Source organism: Rhinopithecus roxellana, chromosome 4, assembly GCF_007565055.1.
Source record: "Rhinopithecus roxellana isolate Shanxi Qingling chromosome 4, ASM756505v1, whole genome shotgun sequence".
NCBI lineage: Eukaryota > Metazoa > Chordata > Mammalia > Primates > Cercopithecidae > Rhinopithecus > Rhinopithecus roxellana.
The window spans coordinates 51,172,701-51,190,824 of NC_044552.1; the positions used below are offsets into that span (position 1 = coordinate 51,172,701).

At 39.8% G+C, this 18,124-nt stretch overlaps 1 protein-coding gene across 3 annotated transcripts in view; it reads left to right on the top strand.

Annotated features, from left to right (window-relative positions):
* CILK1 (ciliogenesis associated kinase 1) overlaps positions 1-18,124 on the top strand; it is a 60,788-nt gene that overhangs the window by 29,269 nt on the left and 13,395 nt on the right. For all 3 annotated transcript variants that reach the window (XM_030928999.1, XM_030929000.1, XM_010364054.2), the window contains 5 exons: positions 175-296; positions 1,571-1,650; positions 12,917-13,049; positions 13,774-13,945; positions 16,479-16,646. In XM_030928999.1, the coding sequence (XP_030784859.1) occupies positions 175-296; positions 1,571-1,650; positions 12,917-13,049; positions 13,774-13,945; positions 16,479-16,646 (675 nt within the window). The remainder of the gene's footprint in view (positions 1-174; positions 297-1,570; positions 1,651-12,916; positions 13,050-13,773; positions 13,946-16,478; positions 16,647-18,124) is intronic.

An 18,124-nucleotide genomic window follows, 5' to 3' on the forward strand; every position in this document is an offset into this window, starting at 1 on the left:
ATCAATTTCAGAGATATACTGTTTATTAAATTGTCAATAAAATATAATTTAGGACATTTCTGTGGTTCTAAAATTAGATGTTTCTTTCCAAGTATACATAGGATTACTTTTCTATTTCAACAACAGATTTTCTCTAATATTTGTTTTGTTTTGTTTTTCTTCCTTGCCTTTTAGTCTTTAAAGAAGCTCAACCATGCCAACGTAGTCAAATTAAAAGAAGTTATCAGGGAAAATGATCATCTTTATTTTATCTTCGAGTACATGAAGGAAAATCTTTACCAGCTCATTAAAGAAAGGTACAGTTTGGTCATCATTATCTTATTATAGAAATAAATAGGCAAAGCAAATGTGTTTTCTTTCTGCTTTTGTGTTTTCTTTCTCTGTCTCTTCTTTTCTTTTTGCATTATTCTGATTCTTTCTCCAATCCTTTAACATTCACGCTACTGGGCTTTAATGTTGAAAGCTGCCAGTTAGGTTTGGGGCCCACCCATATTTCTACTTTAGAGGCCCTCTGTTAGATTCAGGGAAACTTCTCAATGCAGTCGTTTTCTTGTTTTAAAGAGTTATTCATCCAGGCTGGGCGCAGTGGCTGGTGCCTGTAATCCCAGCACTTTGGGAGGCTGAGGTGGGCGGATCACCTGAGGTCGGGAGGTCAAGACCAGCCTGACCAACATGGAGAAACCCGTCTCTACTAAAAATACAAAATTAGCTGGGATGGTGGGGCATGCCTGTAATCCCAGCTACTAGGGAGACTGAGGCAGGAGAATTGCTTGAACATGGGAGGTGGAGGTTGGGGTGAGCCGAGATCGCACCATTGCACTCCAGCCTGGTCAACAAGAGTGAAACTCTATCTCAAAAAAATAATAATAATAATAAGAGTTATTCATCCAAAGAAGCTCAGATTTAATAGACATTGCAGTTTTCCATTCCCACTAGGACATATGGGCAGAACAACTAGAAGTCAAGGGTAGACACAGCTTCCTGGATTTTGAGACCTCTGTTGAAAAGTCCTAGGTTTATTTCAGTTCCTCTCTTGCTGCAGTACTCAGTTGCTTGCATGCTGGCAAAAGGAGGCTAATAAGAAATTTACCTGTGACGGTAATTTTGAACTTTAAAGGTGAACCATGTGGAACCTCTTGGGCACATTTTTTGTGGCAAAATGAATGCCATTCTCAGTACCCCTCTGAGTGATCTGAGTGAACAAATATCATCTTTATTGACAATGACAGCAGTGTGCTGTGTGTTTTGCTCAGCCAGGAGGAAAATATTAGCCATTGCATTACATAAGGGCTTCATCTGGAAGACCTCAAATTTTCCCCACCAAATTATTTTAAAGTTTTAGTTTATATCATGGAGAGAGGAGATTTTTTGATTTGTGTATGCTATGTTGGAGGAAAACTTTTTTTTTTGGCTTACTATCGAATGTTTACTCTTTTCGTTTTTGTAACATGTGAATATATTTGGTGTTTATAAGGTAGCCCCCCTGTATAGACAAATGGTATTCTTTAGTATTTATTATCAAAAGATCTGGCCTTTGATTTATAACTTTGTTTTCCTCTGCCTCATACAGAAATAAGTTGTTTCCTGAGTCTGCTATAAGGAATATCATGTATCAGATATTACAAGGACTTGCATTTATTCACAAACATGGTAGGTGATTCGGAGTGTTGTGCTTTTGAAGAGCAGTGAAATGTTGTTATCAAGTAGAAGTTGTAGGAAACATTAATATTTTTTGTAACTGACTGCCAGAAAAGGTTAAAGAGGTAAGAGGCTGACAATGGATTTTAAAATATATTAACTTTTATAACTTGATCTCTGAATTTCCCTCGTTACTTATTGTGTCTGTATGTTTTTATTCTGTAGGCTTTAACATTAAGCTTGTTGGTTATAGATCTAAATATTATTCCTGACCATTGACTAGTATGTTAAATGAAAAACTTACAATTAGAATTCTGAGAAGTTTCACATACTATGTTTGGTCCACTAACAGTGCTTCACTGTTATTTCTCATTTTTCTAATGTATTTATATTTCAACTTGTTTCAAACGAGTTTCAAAGTAGTCTCACAAAATGTATGTGACACAGGAAAATAGAATAAATTTAAAATTAGCAAACTAAAAAAAGAGACAAAGGCAAAACATGGTGTGGATATAGCCAGAGGTGAGGTTAGTCCTCAAAATACATGCCAGCAAGTTTTATTTCAGTAGAAGAAGCAGGCTAAGATTTGATTGTGAGCTCGTTGTGAGACCATACAAAATGTGAAATAGTACCAGTTACAACACACATAGGTAAAAACAGACCAGTTGCCCAAGAAAAGCAGAACTATTCTTGATGCCAAGACCAGGGAGAAGCTTTTTTCATGGACCCTTTAGAAAGGATGGTATGTAACATGACTTTATCATAAACACAGTGACGGGTTTTAGAGGGCAGTTTGATATCAGTCATATCCCTCAATGGAGGCCAATTACATCACCTAATCAGAGAAAACATTTCTACAGGGGCCAGTCTGAGTTGTTCTACAGATGGTCTGGTTAGGCTGGGGAGAAATTTAGAATATCCGAATGAACGATGACCACATACCATTCTGGAAATCCCCCATCACTGTTGTTCTTAGCTGAGCTTTTGAAAGGTATTAAGAAGCAATGAGTTTGAGGTTCTGTTTTCCAGCAACTATCTGGAGTATTGCTGTTTGTCGTTACTAATTAGACACAGACCCAGCTGGGGTTGGATCAGTACTTGTGAGCACAGAGCCACCAGATGGATGTATCCACAGGTGGGTCAGAAGTCTTCGCAGGAGGTCATTTGAGGTCATTGTAGTATACAGACAGATGGGCCAAGCTGATTTTGCATAGGTAGAAATCCATTTACTCTCAGTCCAAGGATGTTGTTGCCATTGTCAATATTGTACCAAATGAGTTTTATTACTCAATAAGGAGACTGGGCTGAAGCCCTTTGATAATATAGTCAGTTCAGATTTTTAAACTTTTTTTAAGAGATGGTCTCTTTATGCTGCCCAGGCTGGCCTTGGACTCCTGGGCTGTAGCGATCCTCCTGCTTCAGCCTCCTGAGTAGCTAGTTTAGATTTGATGTAAATTGACAGTGAGAAGAAAAGACCTTGTGCTGAAGAAGGTGGCATAGTACATCTGGGATCATTACCAGCCTGTCCTTTACTTCCAAGGTAGCCCCTTACAATTAGAGACTAAATGAAACATAGACAAACTTAGGCTATCTACAAATCCTAGTCTGCCTTAGGCACATACTGAGTAATCAGCATGTCATGCGCAAGACTGAGTCAAATTGTGAACCAGTTCTAGTCAAAAGTTTCTAGTACAAGTTTTCTCTGATTCCACTTACATTTGTAGAACTAGCACTTGGGCCTTTATTCACAAGAATTCACAAGAGATAGTGTGAATTTGCAAAACATTAAAAACTTCTGGCATGGTATCTTAGGGACAAATAGGAGAAAGGTCACTTACTAGATTAAGAGCTCAGGAAAAAAAAAATAATGAGAACTCAGTGGGATTCTCAAAAGAGATGGCATATTTTCAGATAGAGATCAGTCATTGTGTCTCAGTTATTCAGGCTATTTTCTCAGTACTGGGAACTGAATGGTAGACTTAAACAAAAGTTAATATTCTTTGGTTTTCTTTTCTTTCTCATTTTTGTTGCTGTTCTTTAGACCCAGATACTTGTTGCCAGAAAGTAGCCTTTTGTCCAGGCTTCTACCTAATCAAATGTATGCATATATATATATATATATATACACACACATACACACACAAACACGTAGACCACACATAAGCACCCCAAGCCCCAAGACACGTGCATACACATGCAAACATCTACATGTACACATACCCACATGCATATATACCTACATATACATTCATCTTACACACACACACACACACACACACACATCTGTAGTACATAATTTAGCATCCATATATTACTGTGTCAAAACAGTCTGTGGAACTGCACTGTGTTTCCCTCTATGCACTAGACACTCAGACCACAAGGTACCAGGGAAGGCTCAGTTTATGGAGAAGGTTGGACCTCGGCTTTTATAACCTCAACACCATTGCCATTACCAGAGATTCTTGTTGACACTTTTCCTCAGCAATTAAGTGCCCAGTTCCAGTTTGAGCTTAACATTTTATCTGTTACCTTATTTCCTTTCCAATTTATCAGGTAGAACGAATAGGTGATATCTAGTCTTTACAAAAAAGAGGAAACTAAGGTTCAGAGAGGTTCAAAAACCTGTGAAAGTTCCCATTACAATAAAGTGGTTGAGTAGAGATTAGTTCAGATAGCCTATGCCTGTTTGCCACGCTTGATTAGAAAAACCTGTCTGTGCTCAGCGAGAACAAGAGAATAAGAGGTGAAGAAAATAATAATCATTGTAAGTGGTATAGATACTAATTTCAGTCTTGCTCTGTCACCCAGGCTGGAGTGCAGTCATGCAGTCTCGGCTCACTGCAGCCTCTGCCTCCCAGTTTCTAGTGATTCTAATGCCTCAGCCACCGGAGTAGCTGGGACTACAGGTGCGTGCCACCACGCCCGGCTAATTTTTATGTTTTTAGTAGAGATGGGGTTTCACCATGTTGGCCAACCTGGTCTCGAACTCCTGCTGTCAAGTGATCCACCCATCTTGGCCTCCCAAAGTGCCAGGATTACAGGAGTGAGCCACTGCACCCAGCCCCTATCCTATTTTCACTGATAATGATTTTTAGAAACTGTTTAATGGTTTTTGTGTGGTATTGACTTTGGTTAAGTGCACATGTATCTCTATATTCCTTTCCTTCAGCAATGGAAAAAAAGCACTTAAAGCACTTCAAAGTCACATGAATTTCCGGCTTGTCTCTGGTAGCCCATTCTCACTGTGAGGAGGTACATTCTGCCCCTGGGGAGTAGACTCCTCTGAGAGGGGAGAACAGTGCTGCAGTTAGTTGCTATGGCCATACTTCGTGTCACTGAGTATTTCCTCCCCACAGAGAATGAAAATGCAGCTCTACTTGGTGCTGATTGAGCAATGCCAAAGCATATGTCCTTTGCAGGAATTAAATAATTAATGCAAATAGTCTGTTTCAACTCTGACTTGACCTTACAGATATCCAGGTCACACTTATCCGTGCCAGAAATAGAAATGCATTGGGCAGTCTGAAGGACAATGTTTTGCACCAAGAGATGGTTCTCTGCCTCTGTGTTTCCTCACTGTCTTGCTGTGCATGACCTTGAGACAGCCCATTGCCTTTCTATGCTATTGCTGTCCTTGTAGCCTTCTTGATAAAAACATTGTAGGTTTGAATTTAATAATATCTGGGAAATTAAAGTTTCCATAGCAGGAAAGTATCCTATATAAATTCATAGTGTTTGAAGATTCTCTGGTTATTTCCATATATTCATATCCGATTCATCAATAACAAAATGTGGTAGAGGGGAGAAAGCCTTCTTTGTAGCTTGATGTTTTCCTTGCCCAAGGGTTATTAATGAAAAAGTAAGCACACACATTTTCTGCCAGGATGAAAGAAAATCCCTCTGTTATTCAACTGGCATATAGGACTCTGAAATTAAATTGAAGGTCTGTTCCTGTCTTCTGGAAGTCAAACAGTTTTCAACAGGAAAGTTCTTATCATAACAGCATTTTGCTGTTGCGTGATCTCTGAATGACCCCAACTAAAAGGGTTTCCATTGTGAATCAGAAGCCCAGGGGAAGAAGTAGGCTTATTGTTATAGGTCACGTTGCACACATCAGCAGTACTGGAACCCTGCTACGAATCAGCTTTAGTACCACCTCCTCACCGATGGGGCGTGTCAGATGTAATTCTTATTGGCAAAGAATGGAGCCATGTCTGCCTCCCTACTTTATCAGGTTGTGGGAGGGTAAAATGAGAGAATGTGTTAATAGTAGTACTGTTAATGACCAGCTCTTGCAAGATATTAATGTGCAAGCACTGCTCAAAAAGCTTTACATGCTGGGCACGGTGGTTCATGCCTGTAATCCCAGCACTTTGGGAAGCCAAGGTGGACGGATCATCTGAGGTCAGGAGTTCAAGACCAGCCTGACCAACATGGCGAAACCCCATCTCTACTGAAAATACAAATATTAGCTGGTCATAATCCCAGCTACTCTGGAGGCTGAGGCAGGAGAATAGCTTGAACCCAGGAGGCAAAGGTTGCAGTGACCCGAGATGGCACCACTGTACTCTAGCCTGGGTGACAGAGCGAGACTCTGTCTCAAAAAAAAAAAAAAAAAAAAAAAAAGCTTTATAAATATAACATATTTAATCCTGCAGAACAACCCCATTAGGTGCTATTATTTCCCCATTTTACAGATAAGAAAACTAAGGCACAGAAAGGATAAGTACTTTCCAGCCAGTGAGTAACGGAATTATGATTTGAAATTAGGCAACTTGGCTGGTCTGCACACCAACCCACTATGTGACATTGCTACTCATAAGGAAATACGAATATCATGTTAAAATAGACATGAAAAATACCTGTATGTGACGTAAGGATCTTATACTTTTAATTACCAGGAATAGATCTTGTAAGGCTGATAATAAGGCTGATAATAGCCCATTGCTATATTATTCAGTACTTAACAGAGGGCTAGATAGTCTACAGATATATGCACAAATTTGTTATAAAGGCTTCTACTTGAAGACAGTATAACAAATACAGCATATATCAACCTACAGATACAGTCTTTCATCAGTCATTTTTATAGTCTGTTAGCAAATAATTTTCTTTCCCAGCCATTTTCCGTCGCTTGTTTTGAGCCTGAAGTACAGCCCATAAAAAGAGAAGTTGCTTAAAGAGATATGTGGGGAATCGGAATCTTCCTTCCCCTCATTTCATTAGTGTGCATGTCCTCTGTGGAAGTAGGATTAAAGAAGAGTTAGCAGTGAGGGAGAGGATAAAGCTTGGCTGATGGGAGGGGTGGCCAGTGTTTGCAGGAGCATGACTATGGTGGAAACAAAGAACGAATCTGGAGTATGAGCATGATACTTGCATCTGAGTACGAATTGATGATAAGATGAACTGAGCAGAGAGAAGACACAAGTTTGTTGTGGTGGGTGTTCTAGATGATGCCAGGGGAAGTTGCCGTAGTGGGTAGGGACTGCAGAACAGAGGACTCATTATAAGGAAACTGCCACATAAGTTTGGAAATAATAATTACCCCAACTAAATGAGAAAAAGGGAGTCTACGAGGAGAAACAGCATTAATCTTAGGCTTGATCAAAACAACAAATCAAGATTTAGCTATATGGGCCAGGCACAGTGGCTCATGCCTGTAATCCTAGCACTATGGGAGGCTGAAGCAGGTGGATCACTTGAGGCCAGGAGTTGGAGACCAGCCTGACCAACATGGCGAAATCCTGTCTCAACTAAAAATACAAAAATTAGCCGGGCGTGGTGGTGCAGGCCTGTAATCCCAGCTACTTGGGAGTCTGAGGCACGAGAATTGCTTGAACCTGGGAGGTGGAGGTTGCATTGAGCTGAGATGGTGCCACTTCACTCCAGCCTGGGCGACAGAGCAAGACTCTGTCTTACAAAGGAAAAAAAAAGGATTTAGCTACATGCATTGAAAGGGAGAGTAGAGCTGGACACTATAACAGCTATGACACATTTCTTGGTGGAATTGGGAGTAATTCATCTACCGCCCCCTGCCACCATGACTCAGTTTTCCCATCTGTTCAGTAAGAAAATGATGCCTGCCATTCGTTTTTTTCACTGGAATGTTTTGAACGCTCTGAGTTTTTAGGAAGACAAACCATGGTCTCACAATTCATCTGTTTTCAGAGGTCGCAGGTGCATTGACAAAAGATCACTGTAATCACTGCTTGTATCCTTACACATTCTTAAGCCAATTCCAAAATGGAAACACACAATCAGGCCTTCTGCAAGCTGGAGGGTGCTCTGAAGAACGGAGGGTCTAAACACAATGACTCAGTTATACTAAGTCTTAGAGATGTCACCCACTGTGGTAGGCATGAATAAATCTTCATTTAATTAGGCTGATCATAAGCATCCAAATGTGTCCATATCAGAAATCTTTTCTTTCATTTTAAAGGCCATTCTTGACTGATACTGAATGCTCTTTGCATTTATTGAGTTGACAACCTCAAGTTTGGTTCTTATTATAATTTTGGTTTGATTTACTATTACATTCACTAGGATATTTCAAGGAATTGTATGAGGATTGCCATTAGGTATGTACCAGTACAATGGCAGGATAAAGAATGAGCAGTGGAATATATATATTCATAAATATTTCACAATATACCTACAAACCTGTGTATGCATGTGCTATAAAATAGCAAACTTGCTGTGCCTGTCTCTGGTTTAACCCATGTCTAACTTTTTTTAACTCGTCAATGCCTTGGATTGTGGAAAATAGAAGCAACCCCGTGATTGGAAGGAAGTACTTCCTCCTCTCACTTATGCCCTCTTGAATGTATCTGATCACTTCTATACCTTCATCCCCTTCTGTGTTTACTGGGTTCTAGGCTCTGTAATTACATTCACTTTGTCCATCTAAGCCAGCTACTTCTCCTACAGATCTGCCATTATGCCATAGTATAATACTGTCCATTCGGAACTTGACCCAGTATTAAGTACTGTTGTCTTTAGAATGATGAACAGAGAGGATTGTCCTTTTACTAAAATATTGTTCCTTTCCATGATAATGGCAATTAGTGTATTTTCACATATAACCACATCACAATCACCCTCCCTTTGCTCTAGGGCAGAGACAGAAAACAACCTTGACCAATAGATTTAGTCCTACTAGAGTTCCTGCCTTCATTCATTCAACTAATACTAATACAACTCCCTCTGTCACAAGGACGACAAGCTCTGAGCCCTCATTGTCCCCCGCACTACTGGGTTATTGTTCTCTCTCAGTTCTCAGTGCTGTCTCATGGATTTCCTCCCTCCTATCCTCACAGCTCTGGTCTGCTCTCTGGTTGACCCTGGCATTTGGCTCAGGTAGATGTGTTGACATTAAGCTGTTTATGTTCCCTACAGATGAAAGTCCTTTGTTCAACGAACAAGACTATATTATGAGACCACTGTGTTCCTGCCACTGTGCCAGGCGTTCACAAGAAATATAAATGTGGCCTCTGCCCTTAAAGTGCTTCCATCTAATTCATAAAAAATAGTTAACATACCTGAAGTTGATAGAGCTCAACTGGAGTTAGAGAGGAGGGCCTATTATGTCCATGAGGGCAAGAGTCATGTCCGTTGCATTGTTTCTGAATCCTTAGAACCTAATCTGTTGCCTGGCATGGAGTAGATGCTCAGCAAAAATTTGTTGGTAGAATGAATGAATGAATGAAGGCTAGCATATTAGAATGGTATCATGCTGTGGTCCCAGCTACTTGGGAGGCTGAGGCAGAAGAATGGCATGAACCCGGGAGGTGGGGCTTGCAGTGAGCCGAGATGGCGCCACTGCACTCCAGCCTGGGTGAAGAGTGAGACTCTGTCTCAAAAAAAAAAAAAAAAAAAGAATGGCATCATGGAAGAATCAAAACAAAACAGGTGTTGGAGGATAGCAAAAGTTGAGATTGATATAGACAAAAAGGAGCAAAGGGCAATTATTAATGGAAATAAATACAGTATGCATAACTTGATGACTGGATATGTTCTGAGAAATGTGTGGTTAGACGATTTCGTTGTTGTGCAAACATCATAGAGTGTATACTTACTTAGACACAGCTAGATGATATAGTCTACTATGTAGCTAGACTATATGGTATAACCTATTGTTCCTAGACTGTAAGCCTCTACAGCATGTCACTGTACTGAATACTATAGGCAATTGTAACACAATGGTAAGTATTTGTGTATCTAAACATAGAAAAGGTATAGTAAAAATATAGTATAAAATATTTTTTTAAATGGTACACCTGTATAGGGCACTTACCGTGAATGGAGCTTGTAGGAAATGGCTCTGGGTGAATCAGTGAGTGAGTATGAAGGCCTAGGACACTTTATAAACATTGTACACTGAAGCTACACTAATTTTAAAAATTTCTTTCTTTAATAATTAATCTTAGCTTGCTGAAACTTTTTATTTCATAAACTTATACATTTTTTAACTTTTTGACTCTTTTGAAATAACATTTGGCTTAACACACATACACATTATATGGCTGTACACAAATATTTTCTTTATATCCTTATTCTATAAGCTTTTTCTGTTCTTAAATTATTATTATTACTTTTTAAACTTTTTTGCTAAAAACTAAAACACAAATACACACATTAGCCTAGGCTTACACAGGGTTAGGATCATGAGTATCATTGCCTTCCACCTCCACATCTTGTCCCACTGGAATGTTTTGAGGTGCAGTAATACACAGGGAGCTGTCCTCTCCCATGATAACAATGCCTCCTAGGTACCTCCTGAAGGACCTGCCTCAGGCCATTTTACAGTTAACTTTTGTTTTTTGTTTTGTTTTGTTTTGTTTTGTTTTTTAGTAAGTAGAAGGAGTACAATTCTAAAATAATGATTAAAAGTATAGTATAGTAAATACCAGATAAGTATTTTTCAGCTTCATTATAATATTATAAGACCACCATTACACATGCAGTCCATCATTAACTGAAACTTCGTTATGTAGTGCATGACTGTACAGTGAACTTAAAAGGAATGAGGAGTTGTACCTGATTGGAGCACACTTTACATGTATTAATAAGTGTTGGAAAATAAGTTTCTCTCTTTAGGTAGAGTGAAAGGAGTTCAGCCCTGTTAAATATAAAAAGGAGTCATGGATGGCTTTTGTGGGTGAATGAGAGAGTGACAAGGGAAAGATAGTGTTTAAATGATCAGGATTATAGGAGAGAAACTGGAGCAAGGAAGATCTGCAAGAAAGTAGTGGCAATGCAGGCATAGGCAGTGAGAAAGTAGAAAGAGACAGATATGAGATTCCCACTCCCCCAAACCCCCTGCGCCGCTCCAAAATGAAGTCTTGCTTTGTTGCCCAGGCTGGAGTGCAGTGGTGTGATCTCAGCTCACTGCAACCTCTACCTCGCAGGTTCAAGCAATTCTCCCACCTCAGCCTCCTGAGTAGCTGGGATTACAGGCGTGTTCCACCACACCCGGCTAATTTTTAAAATATTTTTAGTAGAGACGGCGTTTCACCATATTGGCCAGACTGGTCTCAAACTCCTGACCTTCAAATAATCCACCTGCCTCAGCCTCCTAAAGTGCTGGGATTACAGGCGTGAGCCACCACACCTGGCTGATATGAGATGTTTTGATAGAAAATACAACACAATCTCATAACTGGGTAAGGATGGATCCAACATAACTACAAGGTACCTAGAAATCTTATCCAAAGTTTAGGAAGGAGAGATGATTTGAGAGAGGACAAAAGTGGTTTTGGATAAGTTAACACAGGGATGATAGTGACGTCCAGTTGCTATCCAAACAGAGATTTAGGTCTTCAGAAGGGTAGAGAAGGCACATTAGAAATGTAGACTTGAGCATTGTCAACATACAGGTTGTCAAGGAATCGTGTAGATCTTCAGTGATCGCTTTTAATTTCTCCCATAATGTGCTAGTTAGAATCCAACTTTCACAACATTGATACAGATTGAGTATCTCTTATATGAAATGCTTGGGTCCAGAAGTGTTTCTGAATTGGGGGTTTTTTCAGATTTTGGAATATTTGCATTATATTTTACCAGCTGAACATCCCTAACCCAAAAATCCTAAATCCAGAATGCTGCAATAAGCAATTTCTTTAAGTGTCAGGTTGGTGCTCAAAAAGTTTCAGGTTTTGGAGCATCTCAGATTTTGGATTTTCAGAGTAGGGAATACTCAGCCTGTAATGATAGCAATGATAACGTGTAACAAATAATAGCAGCTGCAGCAGGTGAGTTATATTTCCAGTGTTGGTGTCCCATTAAGATTTGGAGCCACATTGAATGATGTCTAGGTTGGTGATACTCTCAGGAAGTGGGAGGTTTGGGGTTTTCAGTGACATATATTGCAATTCATTGGGTGTTTGAGTGAACTTGGAAGATTGCCATGTTGACTATCTCCTGCCTGTACCTCCAGAGCTCTGCTATGGCTGAGACGGGCTTCCCACATGATGAGTTATCTTTGCCTTTCATGTCAGCTGTAGATGTACCATTGTACTTCCTCATTAGGCAAAGTAATAAGTACTTAACATTTAAACATATGTTGCAACATACTCCACAATCTCAGATATGAGTAGGTCATATTCATAAATTCTTTCTTAAACAAAAATTATAATTGTGTTTCTGCTGTGGTATAAACTCTCAATTCCCATCAGACAGTTATCTGGGCTGGGCATGGTGGCTCACACTTATAATCCCAGCACTTTGGGAGGCTGAGGCAGCAGGATAACTTGAAGCCACGAGTTCAAGATAAGCCTGGGCAACAGAGCAAGACCCTGTGTTTACAGAAAAAAAAAAACTAGCCGGGCACCATGGTTTGTGCCTGTAGTCCCAGCTGCTTGGAAGGCTGAGACAGGAGGATCGCTTGAGGTGACACTGCAGTGAACCATGGTTGTGCCACTGCACTCCCACCTAGGCAACAGAATGAGATGCCATCCGTGATATTTTTCCCTTGAGTGACAGTTTATTTTTGCAAAGTTATCTCGGCCTGTGATCCTGTTTGATATTTTAAAAGAAATTTTCTGTCTTGTAAAAAAAATTATGAAGATCACCTTTGAATGATTTGCAAAGGGAAATGAATGTAATCCTATGAGAAGTTCAAAGGACTTTACATTATCTGTGGGAAGAACGCATAAAGCCTTTGGTGCCATGCCAGACTACTTTTTAAATTATAAGTATTTTGCAGAGAGCAATACAATTGCAAAGAATAATATGGAAGCAAACCTGCATTTGGATTTCTTCTCCTCTACTGTCTCTATAGGCTTCTTTCATCGAGACTTAAAGCCTGAGAACCTCCTCTGCATGGGACCAGAACTTGTGAAAATCGCAGACTTTGGTTTGGCCCGAGAAATCCGATCAAAACCTCCATATACAGATTATGTATCTACCAGATGGTGAATACTATTTTTCTCAAAATTATTTAATTGCACTTCTTTAAAAAGATATCATTATGCTAAGGATAATGTTAAAGTCACAAACGTTAACTTTTCACTAAGAGAAATAGTGCAGTCTGAAACACATATTTATAGATATGTTGGTAGTGTATAAGGTTAAAAATCTTGTGTTCTAAATCATGTTAAAAGAAAACCTATTATGCTTTTCTATAATGTACGTAAAATTTTATATATAGGCCTTCCTGAGGACAGCTTCCCAAAAGAATTGTGTAAAATATTTTGCAAAGACCTGTCTGAGAACCATCTAATTGCTATTGTGAAAACTTCGAGACACTGGGAATTTGATTTAAGCAGTTTGCCGTGACCAAGTAGCCTACACACAAGTTGTAGGTTTTTTCCTTCCTCTCCCTTTCTCTCTTAGTTTTCCCTTCCTCTTTCTCTTTTCTCTCTTTTTTCCTAATTCTTACTTTCTCAGTGTTTCTCAAAGATGCCATAGAGAAGTCTCCTGTAGATAAATGCTCAATAGAAAATATTGTGAACTAGAGAGGCACTACTTGTCAACAGCAGCCCACGGCAATTGCCACGTTCTCACAATTCCATTACACCACAGTGAACTAGAGAGAAAATAGGAACATATTCACCCCCTCACTGAGAACTGATTGTTATTTAATTTAATGTCTGAGCAGTGGAAGCAATAGCTAGCAGTTAACCTTTGTTCCTCCAGGTACAGGGCTCCAGAAGTACTCCTGAGATCTACCAACTACAGCTCCCCCATTGACGTCTGGGCTGTGGGCTGCATCATGGCAGAAGTTTACACCCTCAGGCCACTCTTCCCTGGAGCCAGTGAAATTGACACGATATTCAAAATTTGCCAAGTGCTGGGGACACCAAAAAAGGTAATGATACAGAACAAAGGCCGATGGGCCAAAGCCAACAGCCTGCCATGCTCCCTCCGCTCAGCCCTGTTCAGCACTGGCACGATTGATCACCTGCCCATTCTAGACTTTCTCTTGACCTCAGTCATTCTCCACTGCCCACATTTTCAGACATGGCTGACTTCTCTTCTTCCTCCTGTTCTTAAGTATGACATCTGTCATGGCTCCTTCTGTCTTCCTCTCTATATCATCTCGCCTCCCTTGCAGAACTTCTCAGTTCTCTTTGCTACAACTCTTATGCCTATTCAGAAGTCTCCTAAATGTAATCCTTAGCCCCTGCCTCCCTCCATTATTACTCCACTCACATGTTTACAACTCTCTATGGGATTTTCTCCTGACTCCCTCACCATCACCTCAAACTCATCATTGCCTTTTGTTTACCACCCTACTAGCTTCCTTCTTTCATTCTCCATGTTCATTTGTGGTCTGATCATAATCCCAGAGCCCCCACCTTGAAGCTGAATTTCAGCTTTGCCTTCTATCTTTCTCCTACTCCCCGTGCCCTTCATCCAAGCGGCTGGTGGGTAAATCCTGTTGAATATTGCCACATTACATGTCTCACGTGGCTCTTGTTTCTTCAAGTCCACTGCTGCCATCACAGACTGGACCGCAGTCACCTGCCTGTGTCTAATGGCATCTTCCCCATCTTTCTGCCTTCAAGTATTTTCACTCTGGCTTCTTGTCCAGTCTGTGGCCAGATTCAACCTCCTAAAGAACAGCTCTGGTACTGACTTGCCCTCATAAAAGTATTGGTTGACTCCCCATTGCCCAGCCTCGTAACTCCTATTCCTATCGCTCACTTCATTCATTCATGTGTGTGACTTGGTTGGCGGCTGGGCAGGAGGGATTGGCTTAATATGAGGAGGTGGGCCTGCCTTTTCCAGGGATGCCTTCTGTGGTTTTTCTGAATCCTGAAGGTTCTCTGTGGTGCTGCCTAGTGGGTGTCCAACTTGGAAGTAAGGATATGGAAGTGCCTGGAATGACAAATAAGGCTGGACTTGAAGCCAAGAGTTCAAGACAAGCCTGGGCAACAAAGCAAGACCTTGTCTTTACAAAAAAACAAAAACAAAACTGCGATCCTCCTGTCTCAGCCTTCCAAGTAGCTGGGACTACAGGCACAAACCATGGTACCCAGCTAGTTTTTTGTGTGTTTTTTTGGTAAAGACAGGGTCTTGCTCTGTTGCCCAGGCTTGTCTTGAACTCTTGGCTTCAAGTCCAGCCTTATTTGTTGAAGTGCCTAGAATGACAAATGTACCCCTAACAGCTGCATGCCCTGAAATTTCCCTGCTTCTGTGCTCTGCATGTAACACCCTCTGCCTGAGTGATATCTGTCACATGGGCATCAGTAATCTCCCTCCTCACTGTTTCTCTAATCTCCTCCCCATCTTCATCTGTGTCCTATGTTATTAATATAATGATTTGTATACATAGTTGTTTCTTAGACCATAAGCTCACTCAGGACAGGGATTTGTTGTACGTTTATTTTCCCAGGTCCCAGCACCATTGCTGGTACAAACTAGATCCTCAAAAAAATTTTTTAATCATTTGAATGAATTACTAATGCCACCTCTTCAAGAAAATTTCCTGAGTCCAATGCTGGAATCTTTCTCCTCTGCATGTCTGTACCTTTACCTCTCTTGCAGCTTCTGTCACTTTTTACTGTGCATTATTACTTTGTTTTTAAATAAATGCTCTTTTCTCTTTTAAGAACAGTAATACTCTTAAGCCCAGGATTTATATTGGATCATTTTTGGATCTCCAACAACACTAAGCATATAGTGGGCATTCCAGAACTGTCAAGTGAATGAATGATAAAAGCTATATGTATTGCCACTTGGCTTTAAAAAAGAGTGGAGGAACAATTACCTTAGGCTGTATGTTATAAAATAGTAGAGTGTTAGAACTAGAATGAACCTTAAAGACCATTTATTTAGCATTTTCCATCATTCACTCCAGCATTTAGTGTCCCATAGAAATGATGCATGAAAAAGTGGAAAGCTTGAGACTGGGTGAAACACCTTTCTTTGCTGCTGGTCTTCACATGTATACTCTGAATTATCAAGTTGAAGATAGCATAGGTAGAGTTTCACAAATTTATTTATCCAGGAACGGGATTTTGTTTTGTTTTCTCCAAAAGAATATCTCGTTTGCAGTTTCAGAAACCTCTGTCTCATGGAACACAGTTGGGGAAATATTAATTTGTTTCAATCCCAAAATCTCAAGAGATGGACTATCTTACTTAAAGATTATTAAACAAGTTGGCAAATCCAGTGTCTTTTCCGCTATTCCCCCAATTTCATGATCTTGATAGTCTCTCTATTAATCCAAATCTATGTCTCATTCCACACAGTGCCATGGTAGTGAATGTGGGTGGTTAATGAATATGGGTGGGTAATGGCATGGTTGCCTTTCCATTTGAGGCACACGTGCCAGAATACAAACTTATATCACAACAATTGGCTGAGCAAGATTTTCTATCTTTTCCTTCTTTCAGACTGACTGGCCTGAAGGCTATCAACTTTCAAGTGCAATGAACTTCCGTTGGCCACAGTGTGTACCCAATAACTTAAAGACCTTGATTCCCAATGCTAGCAGTGAAGCAATCCAGCTCCTGAGAGACATGCTTCAGTGGGATCCCAAGAAACGACCAACAGCTAGTCAGGTTTTCTTCCATTTTCTTCTGTTATGGAGTTCATATCTAACTCTGAATAATTTCTATAAATTGCATGGGAAATATTTAGTATTTAGTATTATGGGTGAGAAATAGTACAGAATACCACTAATGGTGTACTATACAAGGTATGAGAACTTAAAATAGTTTGAAACTTACTGGGTATAAAGTAGTTACGATGTAAACAATACAGTTGCTTTGAAAATGGGCATATAATTCACATGATACATCACCATTTATATGAAAATGGAAATAAACAAATATTTATCTGTCTTTGGAGAATGTTTTCAAATCTATTCTCTAAGAGTTTCAATTATATAATAGTTGGTTTATAAGCCGGTACTGGTTGTTGAAAGGCAACTTCTTGTTATGTAAAGTCCAACTGACTCATGACCTAAAGAGATTGACAGATGAGACAGAGCTAGGATAGTAATTGCACTTAGCATTTCATAGCACTTTATAGAGTGCAAATGCTTGAGTATATTTTATATGATTTTTAATCCAATGAAGACTCCATGCAACAGGCATTATTGTTTTCAATTCTGTAAGTGAGAAAACTCAATCTTGGAAAGTTTAAGCAATTTGCTGTAATAACTCATTCGCTAATTAGTTCAAACAGTGCAACTAACTACAATTAAACCAACTGACCTGAAGTATGAAGTCAGGTCCACTGATTTCATTGCTCCTGCTTTCCCAATCTATCTTCCCTTGGGCCACTTAGACTTAAATAATGAAGTATACCCAAAAGAGGTGTAGTAATGCTGTGGTCTCTTATCACTCACAGGCCTCTTACAAGCCTCCTTTTGTGCTAGTTACATCTGGCTCCTTCTCAACTTGTCTCACTGACAGTTACTTTGCTCAGAGGATCAAATAAGTGACCAATTCTAATCAGAGAAGATGATTCATAAGAGTGATGAGGGTATTTGAAGAAAGTGCCAATGTGGTGGTAGAATTTGTGATAGCTGGAGAGATGATAGCTGGAAGAATAATTAAGGAGTGTAGAAAAGCAATTTTTCTGAAAGCTGAAGGAAAAAAGAACTACGGTTTGGTGTCGTAAGGCTTTGGATGGCTCAAGGGTTGGAAAGCTCTCAGGAATGCACTTCTGGTGGTGAAATTCACAACTGGCTACAGGGCAGAGAAGAAGCTTTTTGATGAACCCAGTTTTTTAATGGATGCATATAAGAAATGAAAAGAAAAAGATTCTGTAACAAGGAACCAAGAGAGGAATATATGCTTTTAAGAATAGTGTGAAAAGCTAAAAATACCCCCCAAATCAGTTAAGACTTGCAAAAATGTCTGCGACTACAGAGAAGGCTCTCAAGTTATAATAGATGCTAGAGTCTGGGACCTCTACCAGGCTATTCCCATTAATTGCCTCTGTATCTACACTTGCATATAATCATTACAGATGTTTTTAACTGTCCCAGGCCTACTCAGAAAGATTATGTTATGCTTAATAACTTTCATTC